Genomic DNA, 20,457 nt, shown 5'->3' on the forward strand with positions numbered 1-20,457 from the left:
TTCAGTGAATATCATTTTCAATAAATTAAAAAATTTTCACTCATTATTTTTCTAATATATATGCATTTTGTTAAGTTTCTTTTTGGTTATTTATAAATGCATGAAGTAAAATGGCTGTTCTATTTCAACAAATTAAGTTTACCCATTCTAATTAAAATATTAAATTATTTATTTTTTTATATCATGTATAAAACGGTACAAATGCACAGAATATCTATTAGTATAAAAAGGAAGCTTCTCTCTCTCTCTCTCTGCCTTATGCCACTACTTCCTTACACACTCTCTCTGCGTCGTCTCTCTTTCTCTCTCGCGCTCTCGCTCCCAAACCTTACCTCTTCAACCCGGTTTTCCTCCTTCCAGTTCGTATGTCTCTTCAATCTTCGCCAATTTCTCCCTCCATTGTTCTGAGATCACCAATCGCTACGATCCCCGTCCGAAATCCTAACCGTAGCTACTTGAATTCGTCGTCTAAGAGCCCAGCGACGGCGACGACGCCGGTTGGTTCAGCCGGTGGAATCCTTCATTGACACTTCTCTCTCTGGTCTGCTTCGTCGAACTTCATGTCGCCCCGGCTTTCTACAAATGGCGATGGCAAACCCTTTCCATTTGTGAGGTGACGACTCTGAGGACTCCACAGCAAATCGCAGCGGCGGCAGCGGCGTCTCCACTCAAGAAGGGTTTAGCTGCGGCGGCTCAGCAGCAGCAGCAAACTCAGTTGGCTTCTAAGCCCGTTCCTCCTACATAGGCTGGTGAGCCTTCTATTTTGATTTGATTCATTCGTTTATTCCTTTTTTCATTTCTCTTTTTGTGTTTTTTTATTTAATTTTTTACTATTTGCCACATTTTTCTGCTATATCTCTCTCGTGCTATTAGGTTAGGGTTTAGAGAGATGAGTACCGATTTTTGGGAGAGATTTGTGGGAGTGACTGAAAGATATTTAGCTTTACAAGTTCGATTTCTCTCTTCATTCTGATTCTCCGATCTGATGATGTCGGTGGTGAAGATCTTCGATTAGATATCGGAGGTTAGTAGGTTTTAGATTGATTTAGGATTTCTCATATATCCTAGAAATTGTAGGATTAGATTGAATTTGGTTTTCTATTATGTAATTTATAGTAGTTTTGAATAATTTTAATTATTTTTTTGGACTCCGTCTTCATGAATAGAGATTTTTTTCAATTTTCTGTTAGATGGAAAGGAAAAAGCAAGAGGATAAAGTGAAGAGGGTGCAACAACAGGAGGAACATTTTAATTTTGTTAAGGTAAGAATTATTGGGTTTCCTTCTCACTTCTCAGAGAATATATTCAGTTAAAATTTATTTATGGTCAGAAATGAGAAGAATTTGATGAATAATATTCTCTTACCATTATAATAAGATCTTCGGATGATCATGAACCCTGAAAGGAGGCAAATCATCGACACCTACATTGATGGAGTAGCTGCAGCTGCTAGGAAATGCGATGTTGGGGGAAAGAGGAGAGTTATGAGATCGGTTGCAGTGAGGTGGACCACAAAGGCAGCAGTGGCAGCGGGGCATGGGGGTGTGGTATCAAGCTCTGGTATCCCAGCTACCGTTGCGACGGCCGGAGACGGTAGTCCTGGATACCGCGGTTTTGAAAATAAGCAGAAAACAGAGAGGGTCGCTGGTTGAGGGGCACTGGGGCAGTAGTTCAGAGATTCAAATCTAGGTACAGTTTTTCTCAATACTTCAGAGGCTAATCATATTCAGGATATGCACACTCTATAAACTCATTTTAAGCAACATGCTCTGAATTTGGACTCTTTTTTTTTTATTATTTTTAATGTATTTACTATTTAAAAAAGACTTGAACATTCAATTTTGAGCAATCTTAAATTCTTAACAGATATCTTGTGCTTTAAAATTTATATGTATCAATCAAATGAGTTATTATTATTATTATTTGTATACATAATAAATGGTAGTCATTTTTAAGTACACATAATAGAATTTCCAATCTTGCTATATAGTATAATGATACTGACACGGATTGAAGTTATTGAATTGGGTTGCACAAATAACAAATCCTAAAATCCATTCAATTTACCTCTTTTGGGTGTCAAAATTGGTGGAAAATGTTGCTATATATATTTTGATCTGTTTTCTTACAATTCTTTCTTAGGTTTTTTCTCTGCTTTTTTGGTTTTTATTCTGTTTGTCCTGAATTTTCAATTTCAAATTTCCATTTCGTTGCTGTGAGAGTCACAGTTTTCTCATCTCTTTCTAGCTCATTGTGTTGTTTTCTTATAAAATTTGTTTTAGTATTTGGCCTCTGGTTTTTTTTTTCAACATTTTCATCCTATTTCAATATGAGAAGTACCATGGATATGATAAATAAGATTAATCCTGAAATTACCTATCTTTGGCTGGGGATTCATATTCTGGAGTTCATTGCAGTCGAGTGGATGTAGGAGTTAGATAGTAAATACTGCACCTTATGCTTTCGACACTAAAGGATCGTCACGATCCTTTATGGCTAGCTCTTTTTCCAAAAGGAACCAATTATATCCATTACCAGTTGTCCCTCTCCCCTTAACCAAATAAATCAAAAGCAACTTTCAACATTCAAGTGCATTGTTACCTATACTTTGGTAGTTGCTTTCAACGCCATGTTCACATATTTTACCTTCTTCTCTCACATTTGGTTCAGGTTATTCGTAGGTCTATCTTGTGCATATCTTGCTATTTCAACCTGCTAATGTCTTTTACATTCTATGTTAATGCACTCTTTAACAGAAACAAACAAAAGATTGGACAATGTTGTTAATTGTAAGTGGCCAATTTACAATTTTGGAATTTATATTTGAATTGTAAATCATATGTTGTTTGTTGGAAATTCAGAAAATTAGGGGCACAATAGTACAATTGTAAAAATTTAGTTTAGATTCCAAATGTGAATTTGACTGTAGGTTTGCTTTGCTTAAAGATTTTGTCTTTATAATAAAGAGATTTTGCTTCTTGATTTAAAAAAAAAACGGATGAAGAATATTTTGGAATTTTAAACTAAGTTTATGAAAGTGAAGAATTTTTGAAAGAAAAATTTAGCTTCTTTATAATACCATTTTGTGTAAGGAAATTGAAAATAACTACGCATTGAACTTCAGTGCTGAAGTCCCAGAGGCTATACTGTTGTAGGAGCCTTTTATATTTATAAACTAATCATAATCACAAGTAGGATTACCTATTGTAGGACTTGGTAAATGCTTATTGTGGATGGGAGCACCATGAATTTGGGTTTTTGGGACTCTGTTGGTGAGTTAGTCACTGTTTATCAAGTTTGTTTTGGGAGGGTCTTGCTTTTTCTCAATTTTTTTGAAATAGGTCAAGAAGATTTCAATAGATTAAGACCTTTAAGCTATTGTGGAGCTAATGAAAATTAAATGTGATTATTATGCTCAATTATGCCTTTTAAATATTTTCTTTGGTTTAGAGAATGTATCCAATTATTTTAAATTTGGATGAATGAATAGGGATTTTTCCTTTAGAGTTTCAATTTTTGTTGTGTTATGGATTCTCTTAATTGGTCGTCTTTGCTGTGGGCAAGTGTTCTTTTACTTGATAATTGATGAGGATAACATTTGATATAATCAATAACGATTAAAATTGCATCTTAGGTTCTGCCAAAGCTGTTGACTTAAAGTTAAACCTAAAAGCTATGAAGTACAATTTCATACAGCTGTTTAGTTATAAATGATGTTAATTAGTTTATTGGTTGCTCCTGCGAGTTGTCTATCACTATGTTATTGTGCTATAACTTTATTGCAATTTACTTCTCTTGTGTTAGGACTATGAATTACATGGTGTTGATTGAACAAAAGTGGAGTTTGAGGATAATCAAGTTTGTTTGGATCTCTTTGAGATGATATTTTCTACTTATACATTTAACCTATTTAATATTTTTGTGTTTTCCCTCTTGGAAAATGTGACACTGACTTTTACATTCTATTATGAACTTATTGCTCTTATAAAAAGCAGAGTTCTTTTCTTTTCTTTTTTATTAAAAAATGTGTTTAGGTCATAATATCAGGTGTTCTTCAGAATAATACTATTATATGAGTAGTGAAGCTAAATTAAAATACTTAAAATAATTGTGTGTTTGGGATCTTCTAATGTGTTAAAATCATGACAAAGCTGAGTATTGGGAAAAAATAATTAATTATCTTTAATATTATTTATTTATTTATTGGAGGGTTCTCTTCAAAAACCTATCAATTTAGTATTCAAATTATTTTCTAATTTTGTCTTTACATATGTTTTTAAATTACAATCTCTATATTTTTGTTCAACTCTATCTTATTCAAGAGGAATAACCCAAAAAATATCTAAATTTTTTTTCTTTCTTTTTACCGTTTCAACTCTTAAAATTCACAATTATTTTTTTTCTTTTTTATTTTTCTGTAATTACTTATTAACTATTCTAATGTTTATACTTTTTTTTTTCACATAATATTTTATGTATATGTTGATTCACACAAGACTTTTGGAATTTTTTGTTATTTTTAAAGTATTATTATTCACTTTTAGGTGTAACTAAAATTAATAATTTAACAAAAATTGATAAATTATTTTACTTTATTCATTAAAATTATAATGTTAACGTTGTTATTTGTTCATTCAACTAACTATAAAAATACAAGAAGCTTTTATTTGTCTGAAACTTTTGAAAATATGGATGCAATGACCTTTGAGTTACATGGCTTAGAATTTAAAGATGATTTTTTAAATGAATATTGATTGGAAATAGAAAAAATATTGTAAAAATATTGCATAAATAATAGAAAATAAGTTGATAATATACATGCTAATTTAGATAATCAAAATAAAATAAAATAAGTAACAAGAAGATATAAAATTTTACTTTTTGTTTTGTGGTACAAAGATAATATATAATAATATAATAAACCATAATGTTTTGATATAAAAAAAAATGAAACTTTTAAAATAAAATGAAAAGATGTGATATTTTATGCATTAGATAATTTAAAAAATACTAATTATAGAAGAAGTTAAAAATATTTTGACCTAAAAAAATTATTTAATAAAATTAAGAGAGAGAGATATATGAAATTTTTTAACCAATAAAAAAGAATCACTACAATCAAACTATTAAATTTGAGTAATATCAAGTGAGAATTTAGAAACAAACTAGAACTATAAATTCAAAAGGTTTCTATCTCTTTTTATATAGTGTTTTACTTTAAATAATTATTTTTTATAGATAGTATTTAGGGCTTGGGCATCATTGTCGAAAAAGAGTTTTTTTTAAATGATATTTTTTAAAAAATTTTCTACAAAAATAAGTGATATTATGTTTGGATATCTCATATAAAAAGATCTTTTTATTTATCAATTATATGTTTGTTTGGGCGCCAAAAATTGATTAAAAAAAAGATTTCTTTTCAATGAAAAATGATCATTTTTTTATTTTTTAGTGTATTTGGCAAATTTCTAGTAGTAAAAATAAAAACATTAGAAAAATAAAAAAAACATGTTTTGAGAAGCTGTAATTTACATTTTTATAAAGATATTTAAAAAAAAGATGTTTTTCATGTAATAAATAAACAAAAAAGTATTTTTATATTGTTATACCTAATTACAATTGATAAATAAAAAGATTTTTTTACATGAGATATCTAAATATAAAATTATTTTTATTTTTTCATAAAATTTTTTTAAAAAAATAACTCGAAAAAAGATTTTTTTTTTAAACTCATCCAAACAAGTCCTATGTTTGGGTAAAATAAGATAAAAGTACTTTTTTGAAGAAAAAAGATTTAAAAAAAATTGTAAAAAGATGTTTTTTATTTTTTTAGTGTTTTTACTTTTGTTACTAGAAATTTGACAAAAACACTAAAAAATAAAAAAAGATATTTTTCATTAAAAAAATATTTTTATCAAAATAATGGCACCTAAACAAGCACTTAAATGACAAACAAAGTAGTAAAAAGATTCGGAGTAGTTATGATCTTTATAGTACGGTCGTATTATTTCAAAACATACAAAATGAAATAATAAAGTATAATTTAATTAATATGCACAATAAAACAAACCTGAACCTTATATAATAGCAGTTAAATATGAAAAGCAATGACAACATTCTGTTCTAAGGTATTATATTAAATTGTAACTTAAATTTATAATTATTTGTTAAAAATTTACAATAATACACTTTTTTATATTAGTTAAAAATAATATATTTTAAAATTATTTTTTAGGATTACTAATATTAAATTTTGATAATTTGAAGAAATTTTTTTAATGTTTTTATGTTTTAATTTTTTTTTAATAGAACAATAAAATTACTTAACATGCACAGTAAGAAAAAACTATTATTTTTATACATTTAGATATTCAAAAGACACAAAAACAAATTTTTTTAAGAACACTTTAATAACTCATAAAAATTAACAGAATGAATGGCTATAGATCAAAGTCATAGACAAGATTGAAAATTATGATAATGATATTTGTTGATAATTAATTACGATTGGGTGAAGAGAATGTGAGAGGAGAAATGAAAATGAAAAAGGAGAATAAGGCAATATAACAGTTGCGGTGAGACAATCACAGGTATGTGTATTGAGTAATAAAATTAAAGATAATTTAATAAATTGAATATAAAATTTAGAATTATGCATAAAGATAAAAAAATACTTTAAATATAATGTTTTATCTTTAATTTAAATTAAATACTATTGAAAAATAAATAAATACACTTATATAATGTTTATAAGTAATTACTTTATAAATTGTTAACTTGATTTTGTTACATATAATAATTGTATAATAATTTTTTAATATCTTATTTAATTTAAATTTATAAATTTTATACTTTTTAAAATTTAAATAACTTATAAAATTTTTATATTTATTTTAAAATATTTTTTATTTTTAATTTTTAAATTATTTTATTAAATTTATAATTTTAAAAATAAAAATATAAAATTAATCTCTTAAAAATAATAAAAAAACCGTGCCTATTGAGTCACTAGTCATATCTTAAGCAAATTTTAATTTATTTTTGTGTACACCAATTTTTGTCCAATCGAAACTCCATGGATTGATATATTTGACTATTAAAAGAAGAAAATAAATTAGTGTTATTAATTACTTTGTATGAGATGAAAGAAAATTTTAAGTTGAAAAGTATTTACCGCTTCGTTTATTAATATCAATCTTTAATACATATTGTATTTTAATTTCATAGAATGAAGGATCAAAATTATGTGGAAAAGGTAGATTTTTCTTATGTCATCTACAAGTAAGGTAATTTCTATGTAAGTTTTTTAAAAAAAGAAAGTTAAAAAAGATAAAATTATTTAGTGTTTGTTTGGGCAGTATTAAGTTGATAAAAAAAAAAGATAACTTTTTAGTGAAATTTTTTTTTAATTTTTTAACGTATTTGGTAAATTTTTAGTAGTAAAAGTAAAAAAATAAAAAAAAATATTTTTTTTTGAGAAACTACAATTTACATTTTTTTAAAGATTTTTTTCTTAAAAAAATATATGTTTTTCACGTAATAAATAAATAAAAATGTATTTTTATATAGTTATATTCAAACATAATTGATAAATAAAAATATCTTTTTATATAAGTTATTCAAATATAAAATTATTTTTATTTTTCTACAAGATCTTTTGAAAAAAGATAACTTAAAAAAAAATCTTTTTTTAAAAGCTCACTTAAATAAGTCTTTAAAAAAGATATTAGTTAAAAAAAGTGTCATTGGAATTTTAACTGGACAAAAAAATCAGAGTGATGTTTGAATCTTTTTAAGTTTTAAGTTTTAGATAATAAATATAAAGATTAATAAATAAAGAATTACTTAAATTAAAACAAAAACAAAAAAGATTTACAAAATCTTATCCGGTATAAAAGGAAAGACGCTTTTTTTTAATCTTTTGTTATCTTTTGTTAAGAATATCAATATAAAAATAGTGTTACGGCTGAACACATGCAGTTGGTTGAAGTTCTCTTGATTGAACACAGCTGAACAGAGAGAAAGAGAAGATGGAAGATAATAATAAAGATATCAATAATTGGCTCGCAGTGACGAGGTCCAGGAATGGGAAGTGGTGGTACAGTGCTTTTCACAATGTCACTGCTTTGGTTGGAGCTGGAGTGCTTGGATTTCCCTATGCCATGTCTCAACTTGGATGGTTTGCCTTATTCTTTTCATCCATCTCCTTAATCAATTAACTTTATTTTTCTAATTGAGATTTTCTTTTTTAATATAAGATTCAGCTATCGTGTATCCTAAAAACACATTTGAACATTACTACTAATAAAAATTTATAATTTTCTTTAATAAATATATTAAAGATTTAAATTTACATCTTTTTGTATAAAAATTTTCTTTTTCTTAGGGGTCCTGGCATCACAGTTTTGGTGCTTTCATGGATATGCACGTTATACACTGCATGGCAGATGATTGAGATGCACGAGGCTGAGTCTGGGAAGAGGTTTGATAGGTATCATGAATTAGGGCAATATGCCTTCGGGGAAAAGCTAGGGTTATGGATTGTGGTGCCTCAAACACTAATAGTGGATGTTGGCACAGACATAATTTACATGATTACTGGTGGAAATTCCTTGAAGAAGGCCCATCAAATTCTTTGCAAAAATTGTAAGCCAATTAGGACCACTTACTTCATTATGATCTTTGCAAGCCTTCAGTTTTTCCTCTCGCATCTTCCCAGTTTCAATTCCATCATTGGTGTATCTATTTCTGCAGCCGTCATGTCCATCTGGTAATCACATATTTATTTATTAATTAAGACTCTCTTTCGATTTTGTTTTTGAGCCAAAATCAAGAAGATAAAAATCAGTCATTATATGTATTTCTGTTTTTCTGTTTTTTATCTTTGTATTTGTGCTGGATACAATATCCAAACACAGCGTAAAAGTTTATATATATTGTATGCTAAGATAATATTAGTATGGTAATTAATTATATTAGTTAAGAACTTGATTAGTTACATGTTTGAAAATTGCAGCTACTCAACGATTGCATGGACAAGTTCGGCTCATAAAGGTGCCTTACCAGATGTGAAATATGATGGCAGATCTTCAACTACGATAGGAAACGTTTTCGACTTCTTTACCGGTTTGGGGACCATAGCATTTGGGTATGCTGCACACAATGTGTTACTTGAGATCCAAGCAACGGTTCCTTCGACGCCAGAGAAGCCTTCAAAGAAGGCCATGTGGAAGGGAATGATTGCTGCTTACATTGTTGTGGGTTTGTGCTACTTCCCTGTTGCAATCTTTGGCTACTGGGCTTTTGGAAACTCTGTTACTGATAACATCCTCATGTCCCTCGATAAACCTCACTGGCTCACCGCCGTTGCCAATATATTTGTCGTTATTCATGTCACCGGAAGTTATCAGGTACATTTCACTTTACACTAAGGCTGTGTTAATTTATTTGCTAGTTTAGGGTTCCATATTGGGCTTCACGTATCTTTTAGTTTTATAATTTTTGTTTACACACAAACTTAAATGAATATAAGTCACTAACTAGCTATCAAATTTCTGTTTAAAAAATTTATTTGTACACTAAAAATTAGTCACTAAATTAGTTAATATATATTTTTACAAAAAAATAATAATTAAAAATCATAATTCATCTTCCTACTTATTCTCCTAATAATTAAAAGAGTAAAATCTTCAAATTATATGTTAATTTTTAAAAACATAAAAAATAAAAAAAATTCAAAACTTGATAATTAAAAAGATGAATTAATATTTTGGATTATTTTTTTTATAAATAAATATGTTATTTAAATTATTTTTATATATTTTATATTTTAATATATATTTTAGTTTAATAATTAATTTGATGGCTAATTTTTTATGTATTTATAGTATTTTTTAAGAGTTTACTTATATATAGCTGAAAGGGTTCATTGTATCCTTTTACTCAAAATATAGATGTATTACATCATTATCACAATTTATTATCTGGATATATAATATTCAGCCATTTGTATAGGTGCTCTTAGATTTATCTTCTCTGATTAATTTATGCTACATACGGTGAAAGTATTATAAATATTTATTAATGACTTATCATTTAACTAATAAATGAATGCAAGAGTTCCCGAGAGCACTAAAAAGTTCTCATGTTGCTAGGTGTTTGCTGTTCCGGTGTTTGACATGATGGAATCACTCATGTTGCGGAGAATGAATTTCAAGCCAACGTGGTACCTTCGTTTCATTTCCCGCAATATTTATGTTGGTGAGTGTTCTTCATAATTCTTTCCCTACTATGTCTATATATATATAAATATTATAGTTGTTCTTTTTCAATGCATACGTGAGTAGAATCTAATAGCACCGTTGAAAATTTTGTTCACATGCAGCACTTACTATGCTAGTTGCAATTATATTTCCATTTTTTGGTGGGCTCCTTAGCTTCTTAGGAGGACTTGTCTTCGCTCCAACCACATACTTCGTAAGGAAATCAAATTAATCCCATTTTATTTATTTATTATTTTGTAACCTACAAACAAACTCTGATGGTATTCAATTTAATGAACTTTCGCAGCTCCCTTGCATAATATGGCTAGTAGTCTATAAACCAAAGAGATTTAGCGGATCCTGGTGTGCAAATTGGGTATGTATTTTTAAAAATTCTTCTCATAGTTTTATATAGTTAAATTTCCATATATTGCATAATATGACATCTAATAAATATATAGTGCTCTTAATAACTAATAAAAAATCAAATACAAGTGTAGTACTATTTTATACCTACTAAGAGTGTATGGATTAAAATCTCACAAAATTTACGATTATACTATATATGAGACTCTAAATTTTCTTCATGGTGTTTTAGTTTTGCATCGTATTTGGAGTATTATTGATGGTTTTAGGCTCGATTGGCGCAATGAGGGAGATCATACTGCAAGCTAAGGACTACAAATTTTTCTCTTGATCTTTTTTGGATGTTACTTTGAATATTATTCATCACATTTATTCATCTATTTCTTTTAGCTCTTTAGTCAAATACCTAGTTAGCTATTTTAGAAAAACACTTTTATTAAGTGAAGTGTTTTATTAGAAGAACAGACTAATTTCATTTTAAGTATGGTCGAATTTCCTGTTTAGCTATTAATAGAGTAGAATCCATATTCCTTTCCCGCAAAAGTTTGGAAACCAACAAACAAAGTGAATTATAATAAAGATTTTATAATTGACTTTATATGAAGATGTTTCTTTTTTACTATTAGATCATGAATTATATAATTTGATTTTGATGTGTTATAAAAGTATTATTTTTTTTAAATATAATTAAATAAATAAAATATACTTTTAACATAAAAATCTTCATAAGAAGATGTTTTTAGTATCTTCATTTGAGTAGGTGCTAAAAATAAAAATAGACAAAATTTTCTATTTAATAAGATAAGTAATGTTTATTTATTCTTTTCACGTGTCTTATTTTTTTACGTTAATATTTACCGTATAAAAAACTATTGAGTACATATATTAAATAACATATTATAGTTATATATCTTTATCAATTTACATTTTTATTAAATAAATACAAATATAATTTATATTTATGGTATTTAATTTATATTATAATAATAAAAACACATTCTTTATTTGTCATGTAATATTTATAAATTCATACACATAATTTTTATAATTAATAATTTTTTATAATTAATATTATTCAATTCAAAATTATATATTATTGTATATTTTAAATTATTTTACATTTTATTAATAAATCATGATTTTAAATTATTTTAATATTTTTTAAAAGTATTATATATTTAAATCACCACATAATTTTTTAAATTACTATCCTCGATAATTTAAAAATTTGTTTTATGTTTTCCAAAGTGAAATAATTTATTTTGACTTTTTAATCACACATTTTAAAAATTCTTTTTTCAGAGTTGCTATTTACTCTAAATTTATATAATTTTGAAGTTAGATCATTTTTTAATGTGTATAAATTAATCAGTAAATAACTTTAGCATCAATTGTACTAATAATTACAATTCGGTACTCATAGTAGAGAATAGACATGAAAACAGACCTGATCTTTTATGTTTTTTTAACGTTTAAACGGATTATTCTAATTTAAAGCTTGTTTAAAGTCATCACTAAAGTATTATATGAGTCATAAATATCAATATATACCAATACAAAAGTTATTATTCAAATATCAACAAATCTATTAAGCAATAATAGTTTAATTGTATAAAAAGCAAAGATTTTAGTTCCACCTACTATTAGAGATGTTTAAATCTAAATCAATTTAAATTAAACTCATCTAATTTAATTTAAATTAAAAATTAATTAAAATTGCAGAAATTTAAATTTAATTGGATTGTTTTTGTAATTGCATAAATTTAATCGAATTTTAAATTTATTTTACAAAACTGATTTAATCAAATTCAAATCATATTATTTATTATTTTATTATTATATTTATAATATATTTAATTTATTACATATTTTTATATTATTTATATATCATCATTTAATAAATATTTTATATTTAAAACAAAAATCATTTATTTAATTTTATTTTTATTGAGACTTATTATTTTATTATTAGTTATTTAAAATTTAATGTTAAAATTTGTTATATATATTTAGTTTTTTAATTTATAAAATTATAAATCTAATTCAATCCAAATGATTTGAAATTATATCAGATTGGATCAAAGTTTTTTTAAAAAATTATTCAATTTAAATAGTATCACAACTAAAATTAGTGTTTGAATAAGATAAAATTTTGATTCAAAATTCATCCAAACTGCACTGCAATTACCCTAGGTGGCATCCTCACGTTTTTTTTTTTAAAAGAAAAGCGAAAGGGAAAGTGAACGGAGAAAAGGAAGCTGCTCTCTCTCTCTCTGCGTCGTCTCTCTTTCTCTCTCGCGCTCCCGCTCCCAAACCTTACCTCTTCAACCCGGTTTTCCTCCTTCCAGTTCGTATGTCTCTTCAATCTTCGCCAATTTCTTCCTCCATTGTTCTGAGATCACCAATCGCTACGATCCCCGTCCGAAATCCTAACCGTAGCTACTCGAATTCGTCGTCTAAGAAACGTCGCTGGTTGGTTCAACCGGTGCAATCCTTCATTGACACTTCTCTCTCTGGTCTGCTTCGTCGAACTTCATGTCGCGCCGGCTTTCTACAAATGGCGATGGCAAACCCTTTCCATTTGTGAGGTGACGACTCTGAGGACTCCACAGCAAATCGCAGCGGCGGCAGCGGCGTCTCCACTCAAGAAGGCTTTAGCTGCGGCGGCTCAGCAGCAGCAGCAAACTCAGTTGGCTTCTAAGCCTGTTCCTCCTGCATAGGCTGGTGAGCATTCTATTTTGATTTGATTCATTCGTTTATTCCTTTTTTCATTTCACTTTTTGTGTTTTTTTGATTTAATTTTTTACTATTTGCCACATTTTTCTGCTGTATCTCTCTCGTGCTATTAGGCTAGGGTTTAGAGAGATGAGTACCGATTTTTGGGAGAGATTTGTGGGAGTGACTGAAAGATATTTAGCTTTACAAGTTCGATTTCTCTCTTCCTTCTGATTCTCCGACTGATGATGTCGGTGGTGAAGATCTTCGATTAGATATCGGAGGTTAGTAGGGTTTAGATTGATTTAGGATTTCTCATGTATCCTAGAAATTGTAGGCATTAGGTTGAATTTAGTTTTCTATTATGTAATTTATAGTAGTTTTGAATAATTTTAATTATTTTTTTGGACTCCGTCTTCATGAATAGAGATTGTTTTTCGATTTTCTGTTAGATGGAAAGGAAAAAGCAAGAGGATAAAGTGAAGAGGGTGCAACAACAGGAGGAACATTTTAAGCGTGTTAAGGTAAGAATTATTGGGTTTCCTTCTCACTTCTTAGAGAATATATTCAGTAAAATTTATTTATCATCAGAAAATGAGAAGAATTTGATGAATAATATTCTCTTACCATTATAATAAGATCTTCGGATGATCGTGAACCCTGAAAGGAGGCAGATCATCGACACCGACATTGGTGGAGTAGCTGCAGCTGCTAGGAAGTGCGTTTCTGGGGAAAAAGAGGAGAGTTATGAGATCGGTTGCAGTGAGGTGGACCACAAAGGCAGCAGTGGCAGAGGGACGTGGGGGTGTGGCATCAAGCTCTGGTATCCTAGCTACTGTTGCGACGGCCAGAGACGGTAGTCCTGGATACCACGCTTTTGATAATAAGCAGAAAACAGAGAGGGTCGCTGGTTCAGGGGCACTGGGGCAGCAGTTCAGAGATTCAAATCTAGGTACAGTTTTTCTCAATACTTCAGAGGCTAATCATATTCAAGATATCCACACTCTATAAACTCATTTTAAGCAACATGCTCTGAATTTTGACTCTTTTTTTTATTATTTTTAATGTATTTACTATTTAAAAAAGACTTAAACATTCAATTTTAAGCAATCTTAAATTCTAAACATATATCTTGTGCTTTAAAATTTATATGTATCAATCAAATTAGTTATTATTATTATTATTATTATTATTATTATTATTATAAATGGTAGTCATTTTTAAGTACACATAATAGAATTTCCAATCTTGCTATATACTATAATGATATTGACACTGATTGAAGTTATTGAATTGGGTTGCACAAATAACAAATCCTAAAATCCATTCAATTTACCTTTCAATTTACCTCTTTTGGGTGTCAAAATTGGTGGAAAATGTTGCTATATATATTTTGATCTGTTTTCTTATAATTCTTTCTTTTGTTTTTTCTCTGCTTTTTTGGTTTTTATTCTGTTTGTCCTGAATTTTCAATTTCAATTTTCCATTTCGTTGCTGTGAGAGTCACAATTTTCTCATCTCTTTCTAGCTCATTGTGTTGTTTTCTTATAAAATTTGTTTTAGGATTTGGCCTCTGTTTTTTTGTCAACCTTTTCATCCGATTTTAATATGAGAACTACCATGGATATGATAAATAAGATTAATCCTGAAATTACCTATCTTTGGCTGGGGATTTAATATTCTGGAGTTCACTGCAGTGGAGTGGATGTAGGAGATAGATAGTAAATACTGCACCATATGCTTTCGACACTAAAGGATCGTCAAGATCCTTTATGGCTAGCTCTCTTTCCAAAAGGAACCAATTATATGCATTACCAGTTGTCCCTCTCCCCTTAAATCTCATCTTTTTTACTTATTAAGTCTTTCATCATCATTTGATAATAATATGAACTCATATCAGTTCCAGAAAGTATTTAAATATTTAAATATGCATTTAAGTTTATATATCTTCTATCATGCTAAAATTTGGGTTTCATGTTAACTGTACGACTAAGCAATATATAATTCAATTAGGGGGCACCATTGATATGTTTGTTGCTTTTGTGCAATGAAGAGAAGAGTCGAAATAGTAAAAAATATATGCTTTTGAAGTTGCTTGTGATATGTTTTGCGGATTCCAGTGGATGAGATTCCAGCTTGTGAAACTGAAGTTGCTTCATGGCTAATGAACATATTCCTAAAGAAGGACCAATTGTTCTCTAAATTCATGGTCAGTTCCTTAACCAAATAAATGAAAAGCAACTCTCAACATTCAAGTGCATTGTTACCTATACTTTGGTAGTTGCTTTCAATTGTTCACATATTTTACCTTTTTCTCTCACATTTGGTTCATGTTACTCGTAGGTCTATCTTGTGCATATATTGCTATTTCAACCTGCTAATGTCTTTTACATTCGATGTTAATGCACTCTTTAACAGAAACAAACAAAAGATTGGACAATGTTGTTAATCGTAAGTGGCCAATTTGCAATTTTGGAATTTATATTTGAATTGTAAATCATATGTTGTTTGTTGGAAATTCAGAAAATTAGGGGCACAATTGTACAATTGTTAAAATTTAGTTTAGATTCCAAATGTGAGTTTGACTGTAGGTTTGCTTTGCTTAAAGATTTTGTTTTTATAATAAAGAGATTTTGCTTCTTGATTAAAAAAAAAAGATGAAGAATATTTTGGAATTTTAAATTAAGTTTATGAAAGTGAAGCTTTTTTGAAAAGGAAAATTTAGCTTCTTTATAATAATACCATTTTGTGTAAGGAAATCGAAGATAACTATGCAAGTATGCATTGAACTTCAGTGCTGAAGTACCAGAGGCTATACTATTGTAGGAGCCTTTTATATTTATAAACTAATCATAATCACAAGTAGGATTACCTATTGTATGATTTGGTAAGTGCTTATTATGGATGGGAGCACCATGAATTTGGGTTTGTGGGACTTTGCTGGTGAGTTAGTTCACTGTTTATCAAGTTTGTTTTGGGAGGGTCTTGCTTTTTCTCAATTTTTTTGAAATAGGTCAAGAAGATTACAATAGATTAAGACCTTTAAGCTATTGTGGAGCTAATGAAAATTAAATGTGATTATTATGCTCAATTATGCCTTTTAAATATTTTCTTTGGTTTAGAGAATGTATCCAATTATTTTGAATTTGGTTGAATGAATAGGGTTTTTCCCTTTAGAGTTTCAATTTTTGTTGTGTTATGGATTCTCTTAATTGGTTGTCTTTTCTGTGGGCAAGTGTTCTTTTACTTGATAGTTGATGAGGATAACATTTGATATAAAAGTTAAACCCTAAAAGCTATGAAGTACAATTTCATACAGCTGTTTAGTTATAAATGATCTTAATTAGTTTATTGTTTGCTCATGCTAGTTGTCTATCACTATGTTATTGTGCTAACTTTATTGCAATTTACTTCTCTGGGTTTAGGACTATGAATTACATGGTGTTGATTGAACAAAAGTGGAGTTTGAGGATAATCAAGTTTGTTTGGATCTCTTTGAGATGATATTTTCTACTTATACATTTAACCTATTTAATATTTTGGAGTTTTCCCTCTTGAAAAGTGGGACATTGATTATTACATTCTATTTTGAACTTATTGTTCTTATAAATAGCAGAGTTCTTTTCTTTTCTTTTTTATTAAAAAATGTGTTCAGGTCCTAATATTAGGTGTTCTTCAGAATAATACTATTATATGAGTAGTGAAGCTAAATTAAAATACTTAAAATAATGAGGCTTTTTGAATAAAATAATTGTGTTTGGGATCTTCTAATGAGTTAAAATCATGACAAGCTGAGTATTGGTAAAAAATAATTAAATACGATTTTTTGTAGAGGTATATAAATCATTACTTTTATTTCATCTTTCTGTACAAGCAGTACTTGATTTAGATCTTTTTCCCCTTCACAAAATTGAGAAAGTATAAATAAGCTTTAGTCAAAGAGAGTAGGTGAGTTAAGGAGAGTAAGTGAGTCAATGGGAGTGGGTAATGTACATTTCTAAAATAATCATATCTCTTGATTATATTGTTGAATCCTAATATTCAAGCAAATAACTACTCTATTTTATACCAGAAATAGTCATCAATAATTACTAGGTTATAGCTAACGTTATAGTTTCTTTGTTTTTCAATTCATTGTCTTACTTTTTCTTCTTTTTATTCTCTTTCTGTTCCCTATAGTGGGTGAGAGATTTCAGAAAGAAGTCATGCTGTAATAGTGTAGTAGGTAGAAGTGTTTGACTGAGAAAAGAGTTGGACCATTGTAAATATAATCATATCTCTTAACAAATTTTTTCATTATTATGGAACTGTTTTTCCTTTTAGTTTTTGAATAAACTATGTATAGAATTAGTATTGGTTGAATTCTTCATTCTTGGTATGATCTATAGTTAAATTATATTTTAATATATAAATACATCTGTTTTTGTTTCAATTAATTTTATTACCTAGCATTGCTTCTGTTCTTCACTGATCTATACAAATTAATTTGCTTCTATTAATTGTCAATGTCATCACGCCGTGTGCAAAAGAAACAGGTTCAATGAAGGCTGTGAATGAAACCTGTTGTAAAAGATGTAGATGATTTGTCATTTATAGTTAATTATGCAACCTGAGGGCTTTGGATTCACATTTTTATAGCTAAGTTGCCACATAAAAATTGACTTCATTCTTTGTTATTTTCAAAGTTGCTTATTTTTGGCTGTAGTAGAGTATTGGACTTCACTTTTTTTATTTATTTGGTGATTTTCTACTTTGAATCTACTTGCAGTGTTTTTTTCTTTTTTCTTTTTAATAATTCAATACATTATTAAGTTAGAACTGAATCTCTTGCTTATTCAGTACAATAACTTCTTTTGAGCCAAAAGTTTATTCTTATATCTCCTTATCTTTGAGAATCCTTTGATGGATTTGCACTTTAGTTTTATTGCATGTTTAATGAGGTTCAATAACCAATATATTTATGTGTTTGCTACAAAACACTCAATTTTATTTGTAATGTCATAGATTCTAATGACCCTTTTGATTTCTAAGTGTTTCTTTGTTCATTCGTTATTTGCAGATGTTCGTTTGATTTATGGATTTCAGAGGGATGAAGATAAGATGCTGTACTTAAAGATATGGCAGGTGAGGAGGTGTCAAAAAATTTCAAGTTCACGAAGAAATAATGGGATGGTTTAGCACCACTGCGTGTTTTGAGCTATTAAACTGTTTTGTTTTGATGGAAAAGTTGTAATACTAGAGACAAATTATGTAGGTGCGGGATTTTACCAGCTTCTATGGATGTCCAATGTGTGGTAAAGAGCTAGAGAATGTAGGTCATCTTTTCTTCGGTTGTGATGTAGCATTCAGTCTTTGGGGCGATGTACTATATAATATGGGTCTGCATTGAACATGGCCATGACGAGCTAAGGAATGCTTCAAGTCATGGATTGCGGAACCAATACCAGCAGGTATAAGCAGCGGTGGGTGTCGAACTTCTTTGCAACCACATGGTGTATTTGGAAGCATAGAAACTGCAAAATGTTTCAAAGCAAAAATCTAAATACAGATGACGTGAAATAGGAGATAAAGTATTGGAGCCAAGCTTGGGTGTCGAATAAAGAAAAGTGCAGGAGAGAAAAATTTGAAATTCAATGATATAATGGACTTGAGGAGTGGATGAAATAGGTACATATGCTTTGTCATTTTGTGGTTTTGATTATTATAGGATGGCTTTATCTTTGCTTGATTTAGAATAGTAGTTTCTTTATGTTGTTGGTCTATTTTGCAAGATAGAAGTGGGGTTATGTTCTGCTTTAAGCCTTTGTAACTGCTGCTGATCTCATGTCTCTGATGGGTTTAGTGGGTTGTTATTATTTAAAAAAAAGATGCAGGCAAGAGAAGCTATTAGCTCTAAGGTTACTGGCAATAGGAGCAGAAGGTAATTTTTTTTAGGGGTTAAATTCCTTTTTTTATTTTTTCATTGGACAGTTTTATTGTTTTAATTGTCAATCTGTCATTACTAATGTTATTGTCATTGATGATTATTATTAGTTGGGGAGGAATTTTGACATACTATTAGTATTTATTAAACTGTGGTTTGTGTGATTTTTTATTGTGGAGGATAGGATATGACTAAAGGTTTACTTATGATTAGGCACAAAAGTTGCACCAAGGAATAGGGGGCTGCTGGCCTGCTGCTACTACTACTAGCTAAGGCTTTCAAAAATTTTTTCTTTTACTCAATTTATAGGATTGCAGGGATTTTATATAGAGGCAAAATTTGAGACATAAGTTATCAATTTTGAGTTCTTTTTATTATCATGTAGTTCTTTTATAATTCTTTAACAAAGATTTTTTGTTTCATCAATGAGTTTTTGACATCTATATTTTTGCTCATCATGTTAGGTAATTCCATTATATTAAGATTTATAATTATCTAAATTATGGTGAGGCTGTATTGATTTTTCTGCTTTGAAGAAATGAAAGTATTACAATGGAAACAAGAATTGATTTTATCAGACTTGGACGATACTCATGAAAGGCAAGGGGGGTAGTTAACCAGGACAGAAATTATACAATACACATAAAATAAAAAAAACTGTTCCCTCTCTTTTTTTTAGGTGAATTATCTTTTTTTCTTTTATTCATTTTCTCTGTTAAAATATTTTTTTAAGCATTGATAATATCTAAACATAAAGAGAACATTTACACCCTAATTTATTAATTTTCTATTCAATTTTAACGAATCAGTCTCTCCTTTTGACAAAATATTAGAGCATTGTTTAAAAGAGCAAGAAACTGAATTTAACGCCATGTGTTTAATAAGTAATAAATTTTAGAGAGATATTTTTTTGGTATTTTAAAAGTATTTTTTAATTAATTATTATTTCTAAAATTATATACCAAGTTTATTAATTCATTTATATTTTTTCATAATTTTTAATTTCATTAAAAATTGATATGAAATTCACATTATATCACTCAACATATTAAAAAGTACAAACAATTCAAAGTTTCAAAAATGGTTTTTTGTTTTGGGTGTTTAAAAATTTGTTGATGGAAACAAATATGGGTTAATGTTTAATGTGGATGTCGTTGAGGTTATTAGTAAGAACTTTTTATTTTTAATATT

The 20,457-nt window shown here is 28.4% G+C and overlaps 2 protein-coding genes across 16 annotated transcripts; both read left to right on the plus strand.

Moving 5' to 3' along the window:
- The first annotated feature begins 260 nt into the window (after positions 1-260).
- Positions 261-11,226, plus strand: LOC130940558 (lysine histidine transporter 1-like). Of its 8 annotated transcripts, none has more exons than XM_057868738.1 (11): positions 261-749; positions 874-1,024; positions 1,191-1,262; positions 1,378-1,689; positions 7,981-8,179; positions 8,387-8,770; positions 9,017-9,410; positions 10,155-10,260; positions 10,385-10,476; positions 10,570-10,638; positions 10,861-11,226. In XM_057868738.1, the coding sequence occupies exons 5-11, from the start codon at positions 8,031-8,033 to the stop codon at positions 10,957-10,959; spliced, it is 1,293 nt and encodes a 430-aa protein (XP_057724721.1). In that variant the 5' UTR covers positions 261-749; positions 874-1,024; positions 1,191-1,262; positions 1,378-1,689; positions 7,981-8,030; the 3' UTR covers positions 10,960-11,226. The 8 variants fall into 8 exon arrangements, with proteins under 8 accessions (XP_057724721.1, XP_057724731.1, XP_057724748.1 ...); XM_057868748.1 differs by having other exon boundaries at positions 8,010-8,179; XM_057868765.1 differs by having other exon boundaries at positions 1,406-1,689.
- Positions 11,227-12,862: 1,636 nt separating this feature from the next.
- On the plus strand, positions 12,863-20,095 carry LOC130933689 (uncharacterized). Of its 8 annotated transcripts, none has more exons than XR_009067747.1 (7): positions 12,863-13,352; positions 13,796-13,867; positions 13,983-14,295; positions 15,357-15,552; positions 18,403-18,467; positions 18,598-19,263; positions 19,480-20,095. XR_009067747.1 is itself a non-coding variant. In XM_057863430.1 (6 exons), exons 3-6 carry the CDS (start codon positions 14,091-14,093, stop codon positions 18,412-18,414), a joined length of 339 nt encoding a protein of 112 aa, XP_057719413.1. In that variant the 5' UTR covers positions 12,863-13,352; positions 13,796-13,867; positions 13,983-14,090; the 3' UTR covers positions 18,415-19,636. The 8 variants fall into 8 exon arrangements, 3 of the variants coding, with proteins under 3 accessions (XP_057719413.1, XP_057719365.1, XP_057719316.1); XR_009067746.1 differs by adding an exon at positions 13,478-13,627 and having other exon boundaries at positions 18,598-19,636; XR_009067743.1 differs by adding an exon at positions 15,762-15,794 and having other exon boundaries at positions 15,464-15,552; positions 18,598-19,635.
- The last annotated feature ends 362 nt before the right edge of the window (positions 20,096-20,457 follow it).

This window comes from Arachis stenosperma, chromosome 1 (assembly GCF_014773155.1).
Source record: "Arachis stenosperma cultivar V10309 chromosome 1, arast.V10309.gnm1.PFL2, whole genome shotgun sequence".
Classification (NCBI taxonomy): domain Eukaryota; kingdom Viridiplantae; phylum Streptophyta; class Magnoliopsida; order Fabales; family Fabaceae; genus Arachis; species Arachis stenosperma.